At 43.3% G+C, this 8,565-nt stretch overlaps 1 protein-coding gene across 1 annotated transcript; it reads left to right on the top strand.

Moving 5' to 3' along the window:
- The first annotated feature begins 1,561 nt into the window (after positions 1 to 1,561).
- LOC114013677 (uncharacterized) lies at positions 1,562 to 7,838 on the top strand. Its single transcript, XM_027794361.2, has 5 exons — positions 1,562 to 5,539; positions 5,633 to 5,677; positions 5,782 to 5,808; positions 6,490 to 6,618; positions 7,596 to 7,838. The coding sequence occupies exons 1-5, from the start codon at positions 5,432 to 5,434 to the stop codon at positions 7,701 to 7,703; spliced, it is 417 nt and encodes a 138-aa protein (XP_027650162.1). The 5' UTR covers positions 1,562 to 5,431; the 3' UTR covers positions 7,704 to 7,838.
- Positions 7,839 to 8,565: the final 727 nt, after the last annotated feature.

Here is an 8,565-nt window from a genome sequence, read left to right as displayed (position 1 = left end):
ACACAGCTCATCTTCATGGGCTGCACCAGCTCGTGGTCTGCTCCCCCCTGTTTCAAAACGTTTTAGCACTAACTTAGCCTACTTTGCACATAGTACAGAAAATCCTGCCAACCCTTACGGAAGAGAGCCAGCCTATTCTTACTCATGCAGCTAGGTATGAATTAATATCCGTGCTAATTTCATGATGAAACTGTGATTGCCGTGTTTCAACCAAGCAGTCTGCAGATGGTTTTTCAGCATGAAAAGCAAGCTGCAATGCAGGTCTGGCTGGTGGAGGACTCTAACGCAGCCATGGAGTGAATGCCTAGTGCTGTCTGTCTGTCCTGCATTTTCAGCCCTCCTCTACATGCTGCACTGAGGAAATCCAGCACCCAGGATCACCTCACAGTGGGACAAGCAAGGAAGGGTGAGTGGACTTATGATCTGAGAACTCTGCAGTGTTTCTCTTTCATGGTGTGAAAGCAGTCAGGCCCACTAAAGAGGATGCTGAATTGACAGCAATGGCATCAGGAAAACCTTAAAATAAAAGAGAACTGGTGATCTTTGTGGACAATTCCTCTTTCTTCTGCTTACTTCTGGAGACTGTTGGTTGTGACATACAATACATGCAACACCCAGGATGGCTGGCATGTTCTGTCAGGGCTTTTTGCTTTTAGATGCCTCGGCTCTTGCTAAATATCATTGCAACCTGGAAAGCTTGGCTTTCCTGCTATAAAACCCAGGAAATCTCTGGTGACTGTACTATTGCATGAAACAAGGGTGACTCGCAGCTCTGAAGGTCCCTCTCAGGTGTGCTGCCCCATTTCACGGTTCCTAAGCACTGCTAGTTTTGCTTAGTTATTGTAAATGGTTTCAAATTAATTACATTTTTAATGGAAGTAAGGGGAGCTCCATTACCTACAGAAGCTAATGCGAGTCCTGAGCGTGTCCCACGGTTCATCTGCTAGGGCAGAGCAGAGCATGCGGCTGTCAGGAGGTGCCGCTGCCCTCTCCCAGCTGGCATGCGAAATGCTTCCCGAGTTCATCTGGATTTTACACATTTCTGTCACAGGCAATCTTGCTATTACTATGCTGTGGTTGACCCTTTTGTGGAGGAATTAGAATGACCCTATTTTCCTTTATTTCTGCGCTAGTGTACTAGGTCTGGCTGAGCCCCATAGCAGCCCTCACAGGGCTGTGCTTGGATCGGTAGCTAGAAAGGTGGTGATAGCACACCAGTGCTCTGGCTGGTGCTGAGTAGTGCTCGCACAGCATCACGGCTGTCCCTCCAACCTTCCCCTGCCTCCCCAGGCTGGACGTGGGCAAGATCTTGGGAGGGGACACAGAACTGAAGCCCGGCTTCCCAGGAAGCAGCCAAACATTGCCTGCTGATGGGAAGTAGAGAATAACATCTTTTGTTTTCCTTCGCTTCCATGTCCACAACTTTTGCTATTGCTTTGTTAAACTGCATTTATCTTGACCCACGCGTTGTATTTTTTTTTTATCTTATTCCCTCCCACCCCCCACCCCCCCCCCCCCATTCTGCTGAGGAGGGGAGAGATAGAGCAGCTTGGTGAGCACCTGGCATCCAGCTAAGGTCAACCCACCACAACTGGCATATATCTTCTTAATCTAAAAGGAAAAAAAAAAAATACTCCAAGCCATGTTATCTCTGGAAAATGAAACTCATCAATAGCATCTCTTCATTTGTGGTCTTTGCGAGCTCTTACATCTTGGTCAACATATAGAGCAAATGTACAACAAGCTGATACATTATCTTGGTGTTTTTCTTCTACAGGGAATCTTTTTTTTTCCTACATTAAAAAACCCCAAACTGTACAGAGTTTCTTGGAAACGCTACAGTGGGATGCAAATTCTCTCATGAGAACTCAGAAGACCTGGAGGTTTACTGCTTACCAGGTTAAAATACCAATCTGGAAATTGGATGTTTGCACAGCATTTTCAGTTGATCAACCCACCATCAAAATAGGTGCATTAAAAGACAATATATACCGAAGTATTTATACGTAAACCAAAAATGTACAGGACATTAGATGAGGATTTTCAAAGGAGCCAGAGGGAACTGCCTGTAAGGGATCACAGAAGTATATTGGGAGTTTTGTGTGTTCGCCTTTTCCAAATACCTGTTCTGGGCTGGAATCTTACAACTCTATCACTCAAAAGGTGTGACCCCAAACCAGGCACCCCTGGCTGGTGTGCTGCCCTGGTGCTGGCAGTGTCCCTGGCTGATGGAGCTCTCTGCCCCCTTCCTTACCCTGCTCATCCTTTAGTCTGTAGCGAAGTGATGTGAAGTACGGGGATATAAGATTTGCTGATGTATGGTTCTGCCCCAGGCTGACCACAGCGAGTTTCCCTGCTCAGGTTTCCCAGTGGCAGTGTAGGGGATATTTCTATGGGCTATTGCACTCACTACCTTTGAGCATTGGGACCTTTATTACAAATCCTGGGTTTCAGTTCTTCATTTTCTTTTTTTTTTTTATTATTTTATTTTTCCAGCCAGAAAACTTATAAGGGAACAAAAAGCCTCAGAAAGACCAGACATAGCATTGGTGGCACCCCACTGGTCTTTTAAGGCTTGTGGGTTTGCCACCTGGGAGAGAAGTGGACTCACGCAGTCACCTTTCTACCTACTGCAATTTGGCTACTGAATTTGTTACAAATATTTTTCACGTTTTTTGAGCCAAGGTTGAAAAACCAGTGCTTCCTTCCTACTCTATTTTGGCCTGTGTTTCTAAAAGAGAGATTAAAGAGAGGAACAGAGGGAGATCAGATACCTGGACATGAGGAGAGAAAATAAACTGGTGATTGTATTTCACACACGTATGACAACATACTTGTGAAAATACATTGCCACAGCTGGTCATCAAAATGAAGACTTTTAAAATATCAAAACTAAATGTTTAATGATTATATAAAAGAGATGGTCTTTTTGATGGGATGGCAGCAAATACTAATTTCCTCTAAATGCTGGAATTGAGCCTAAACTCTCCAAAGAGAAGCCGTAACCGGTGCCACTCACTTCTGTGCCTGATCCACTGCTACTCATGGCAAGTTATTTCTCTGCCAATTTCACTTCTGGTGGTTTCTGATTCACTGTAAATTGAATACAGCTTCTCTAGTGGACCTACTTGCCCTGGAGCAACAACAGCATGAGATGGATCTCACTGAGCAATCAAATAGAAATTGGAAGATGTAGAGATAGTGCTGGCACTGCTGTGAGGCGGAACCACGGGCTCAGGGAGCAGCTCTGGAAGCTCTGCCATTCTGATTTTCAACTAATAACAAAAATACAGATCTTGCCCTTTTGGGCTATAGGCATGGGAAGTTGTTACCTAATCTGCTCACTGTCCAGTGAACATAATTAAGTCTCATATATGGAAAGGTCCTGATTATATATCCTGCATACAATTTACGCCCCAATTGTTTTCACTTAACGAGCATGGCAGATGCATTGAGACATCATTCCTTAGGTGAAGAGGCCCTAGAGACCCTGCTAAGTAGATCAGATTTTGTAAAATCCTTGCAAAGACAGAGCGTAGCAGTTACTGGCCAAAACAGGATTTCTAATGAACATATTTTCCTTAAAACCAAGAAGCAGTAGAAACTCCTGGATGTCATGAAGAGCCCCTTGCCCCACTCTCCCCATGGCTTGTTATCATATTCCTCACACAACCCTGGCTAAATCAAAGATGCTTGTGAATTCTTTCCTTTTAAATCGTGTAAAATCATTTTTTCAACCATCTGAGAAACCAAGTGTCCCACAAATGTTACACATAGTTTACTTCCTTCAGGGATTTATGTTTCAATCTAATTGTTCTAGCTCTTGCTGTGGGGCTTTACTGGCTGAAGAAATAGAGAGCAGCACACCCATTGCTTTGCTTGAGCAAAAAGCTGTTTCCTCAAGGATGACATACCCATCACAGAAGTCTCTTCATTGCTTTTCACAGAATCGTAGGCTGTCGATCACAAATCAATGATTTTAGCCCTTCTCTAACCAGCCAGTACCTTGAAAGATGACACTGCCTGGCTCGTGTGCCATCCATCCCCATGACACACATTTGTGCATCTGTTGATCTTAACGTAGCCTGCTGCCAGCTTTAACTTGCCAAGGGAGGGTCTCTGGCTTTTCTAGGTATTCCCTGGGGCACGTGTGAAAGCTGTAGCTGCCTAATGGGATGCATATTTCCCACACTAAATTACGTGAGGACAACTTCAAATAAAAGGCAGGGAGCATCCACCCCAACCCAGAGCTGGTGCTGCAAGGAGGCAGCAAGGCAGGAGCAGCAGGCAGGTCCTCCTCCGCTCCCCTTGGCGTGCAGGCAGCCGAGCCGCGCTCCGCCAGATGAACCCCTTGCCGGTAGGCAAATGCTAGGGAAAAAACAGCCAATTGCAATCCAATGTTTTCTCTTTCCAGGACAGTTTCCAGAGGGATTACACTCATCCTCTAGCCAGAGTGACCAGCAGAAGGCTCAAGCTTTTGGAGAAGATCTTTGGGGTGTAGCAGGATTTAAGGCATAGCAGGAGGAAAGCTTAAAAGTCAACACTGGGGGCCTAAAAGAAATCTGAAGGGCTACCACTTGCTCTGCCAAGGTGTGCAACTCTGAAAAAGGAAACTTCTGTGGCCAGAGAAAGCTCTAGTGGACGTTCAACATAAATTGGAGACTCCATGTTAGAGAATTTCTGAGTTAATACCATTTTGGTCACTTTTTTTGCATCCACTTCTTTCTGCTTAGAAGGGAATGGGTGGGATGCGACATCGCAGGCAGTGTTTGCACTCTGAAGGCCCGACCCTTATCTGCACACTGGTGTACTTGCACTTGATCGAGGTGGGATCACAGTCCTTGACTGTGTCCCGAGTCCTTGATCGCTCTCCAAAGGCAGCAGCTGTATGTAATTCAGCATAACAGCTTCTACAGGCACCACTCCACTACTCTGTCTGGCTGCTCAACAGACCCCTGCGGTGTTACCAACTTTCTTTGAGAAAGGTCCTGCTTTGAATCCACGGGGAAGCCAGCTTGCAGCCTGTCACTCTGTTTTCTCAGGAACTTTGGCAATGCTGAACATTCTTGTGTTTTTGCTTTCATGGAACTATAATTTACATAAGCACAGGAGACAAGACCCACATCTGAAAAAAAAAAAAAAGCTTTCGTAGATTTTTAACTATTGTTTCCTGCCGGTGTGTGATATCATAATGTTCAAATTAATCACTTCTGAGGAGCAGTTGTGAATTTCCGCAGTGCTAAAGAAAGTCACGGCAGTAGGTGACTCAATTCCACATTTGTTTTCTCTAAAATGCTGTCCAAGCTAGTGGGTGGGCACTTGGTATCAGTTTTATAATTGGGTTTTTCCATATTAGAATGGGAATTTTGTGAAGACTCTATTAAAAGGAGTGTTCTCCTATTCTTCTGTCACCCATCAGACTGAGTTGCACATGAATGCCAGCATGCTGTCATCCATACTCTTCTCTTGTTTGCTGCTCTCTGTGCAAGCACAGAATTGCAGTGTCCGTGAAATTATCCGGTATACAAAACGTCTGCTCGTAAGTCGCTGTTTAGCACCTTCATTCTGTAAAAATGCGTGCTTGTAAAGTAGATTATAATAAATACTGATGTCTCGCTTCTTATTCTTTCAGGAGGGAAGTTCCGTAAGTTGCCCATGTAGGGAGACAGCTGCCAGTGTGAGTACATCGCTTTTGAGAATATCATGAAACTAAACAAAAACGTACTTGTGTGTTGAATGCCAGCAGGGCTGCATTTTAACGCTCACTCTTCTCATTTTCAGTCATGTTCGTGTCTTCCCATCGCTGAGGTAAGTATCTTTTTAACTATTGTAGGTGTTAAAGAAGTCTGGGATTTAGTGAGTTTAAGTTTGTTCACTTTGTTCCTTGTGTAACTTTTGCTTTTGGTTATGAGGAAAAATTTAATCACTAGTAGCACCAAAACTGAGCCTGGTGAATAGTGGTGGGGAGGGAAGCAGAAGTCCTCCCATTATCAGTGCAATCAGAACCAAGCCAGAGTCAGGCAAGAGTCCTGTGTGGACTTGACTTACAAATCAAAAGATACAGGCTCTCACTTTGACAATCTTTGCCAGACCTTGTTTGATGGTTGGGTGCCTAACAACTGACTGAACCTGGGCCAGAGGTGGTGTCAGGCCTCAGACGCTTAGCTCTAGGTGTTTCCAACACTATTTCATTCTTTAAAGCCTCCTCAGATAGAGTAAAACCCAGCATTAGCCGAAACTATACTTCAAAAAGGTTACTTTCACAGTTTGAGGTTTTCTGAGAGCTGTGACAGGTGTTTCTTACACCATACATGATGATTTGGTGTTTTACAGCCACCCCACCCCCACCTCCCCAAAGTTTTGAATAGACGCCAGATATGTTACATTTAATTGTGCCATGCTGCCATGTTTAGCAATACTTATTTCTTCTTCCTGAAGATAAACACCAAATGAATTCTAACTTTTTCTAATGCCTCCTTGGTTTAACAGTCTGGCCATGAATTGGCATGCTTTGTGGAAGGAACCGAACACATGCTGAAAAACAACGTATCTTCAAGTGCAGTAATTGCAAGACTTAATCTAACCTTTCAGACTCAGCTGGACAGAAAATTCTGTGAAGTAAGACTACATTTCTCTAGATCCTTTACCTTTTACAAAAGAAAGGATTTTTTTTGTGATTTAAACATTTGTAGCCAAGTGTTAGATTAATTTCAAATGTGTTTTAAATTCTCACCTCATGCAGGAGGCAGGTATGATAGCTGCAACATGCAGGAGGTGATGGAAAGCCATGAAAACTGGCACAGGATGCAGGGAGATGGGTTCTGCCCCACTGGGCCCTTTCCCTTCTCCAGCTGCATGAGGACCTTTAAACACAGATCTCTGGGAGAGGAGCTTTATTTAAATTACCTTTTTATTCTCCTTTCTCAAAATGTGTTTCTATACTAAATAGTAGTGATATAAAACCGGAGAGTAGATGTGCAGAAGCTGCATGGCTGGGAACAGGCAGGCAGAGGCATCCTTCTCCTCTGGAGCATTAATCCTACCTAAGCTGCAGTTTCTTCAAGGATGCTTGGATAGAAATACTGCTGCGACCTGCAGCATCTTCAGACTTGTGATGATGCTCAGGAAGAGTCCTGGATCCCCAGATGCAGGGAAATAGCCTTTATTTACATATGAGCAAAACTGCTGTCTAATTCAATGAGACACAGAAGATACTAACGTTGCAGTGTCTCAAGCTCCTTTCAACTACTTCAATCTTGCAAGGGGGAATATTGTCGGAATGGCATCGCAACACCAAGCAGACCCATTGCCCTAGTCCTACCCAGCTTCTTAAATTGCTGTTTGCCCTATCTTCTGAGTTGAAACCATCTAGTTTAAATTACTTCAGCTATAACCATATGACATTCCACCTGTCACCTTCTTAGTCACCATGAAAAGCCACTCTTACACTCACTGCTCAAAAAACAGTTCTTTAGGAACTGGTTTTGAAATCCTTGCTTGGCTCCAGAGAATGTATATTTTATCTGCTTCAAGTAAATCCTTTATTTTTCACAAAATCTTTGGTAACCTGATCTTTGTTCTTGCTTCTATCACAGAGCCTGGCACGCGGGAATCAATGCCAGTACAAGACCAAGGGAAATGTGAAGGAGTTTTTGAATAAAATCCTGACAACCTATCAAGAAATCAATAAATCTAGAGCTTAAAAAAAATATAAAAAACCCAAAATTCTTTTATAAGAAGGGGGAGCAGAAATGTTATTTATTGTATTTATTGTCCACCTGAAATATAAAAGATAGAAATAACAACTGCTAAACCAATAAAGCCATAATTAACCTGAACACCAAAAGTATTCAAGAATCATAACTTTATATGTTTTGTACTTGGTGAAAGGTTTGAACATCCTGTTATCATACCAGCAGATGTCTAAATGCTTCTGCAAAGCTCTGCTACAACAATTTCACTCACATGAGATGCTGCAGCAAAATGCACACTCTGCCCACTATGGTAGCCCCAGGAATATTTGTGGACTTGAGATTCAAACAAATTCTGGGTTTTCTTCCTGCATATTTGTTTTTTTTTTAATAATATCTGCACACCATGAATAAGTCACTTAGCTTCTTTCTTGCAAGGTTGCAGATTTTCCTGCCCATAGCCTTGTTTGTTTTTTCTCTTCTAAATAGTCAGTAGTAGAGAACTCATGAACACCTTAACATACAAAAGCAAGACCATACCCAAGGTTAATTACAAGTTAATGGGTTTGTGTACTTGGAACATTGTGCACAACTGTTTCTTTCTCAGGATGTATTTAACACTGTCTTTGAAGAATGCCAGGAGCTCAGATACGCTCTGCCACCTCTCCACTCAGCTCAACAGAAAGAGAAGAGGCAAAAAGGGAGCTTTACCGGAAAAAACCCCACATATCAGGGGAGACACCTCTGCCACCTATTCCAGCCTTGCTAGTAGTTTCTTAGATCTCTTCACACAAGGGAAAATCCCGACCAGGTGACAGAAGGTCAGACTTCATCTCCTTTGTGCCTCAGAGAGGAACAAAAGATACGAAGCATT

The sequence above is a fragment of the Falco peregrinus genome, chromosome 8 (genome assembly GCF_023634155.1).
Source record: "Falco peregrinus isolate bFalPer1 chromosome 8, bFalPer1.pri, whole genome shotgun sequence".
Lineage (NCBI taxonomy): Eukaryota > Metazoa > Chordata > Aves > Falconiformes > Falconidae > Falco > Falco peregrinus.
Note: the sequence above shows the minus strand (reverse complement) of the source record. Positions and strands in the feature narration are given on the sequence as shown.

What these genes read in the sequence shown, in the direction of transcription:
- LOC114013677 (XM_027794361.2), top strand. Translation starts at nt 5,432, where the DNA reads ATGAATGCCAGCATGCTGTCATCCATACTCTTCTCTTGTTTGCTGCTC. An exon ending in GTAGGGAGACAGCTGCCAGT is followed by an intron (nt 5,678 to 5,781) that starts GTGAGTACATCG and finishes TCTCATTTTCAG; the next exon opens with TCATGTTCGTGTCTTCCCAT. An exon ending in TGGACAGAAAATTCTGTGAA is followed by an intron (nt 6,619 to 7,595) that starts GTAAGACTACAT and finishes CTTCTATCACAG; the next exon opens with AGCCTGGCACGCGGGAATCA.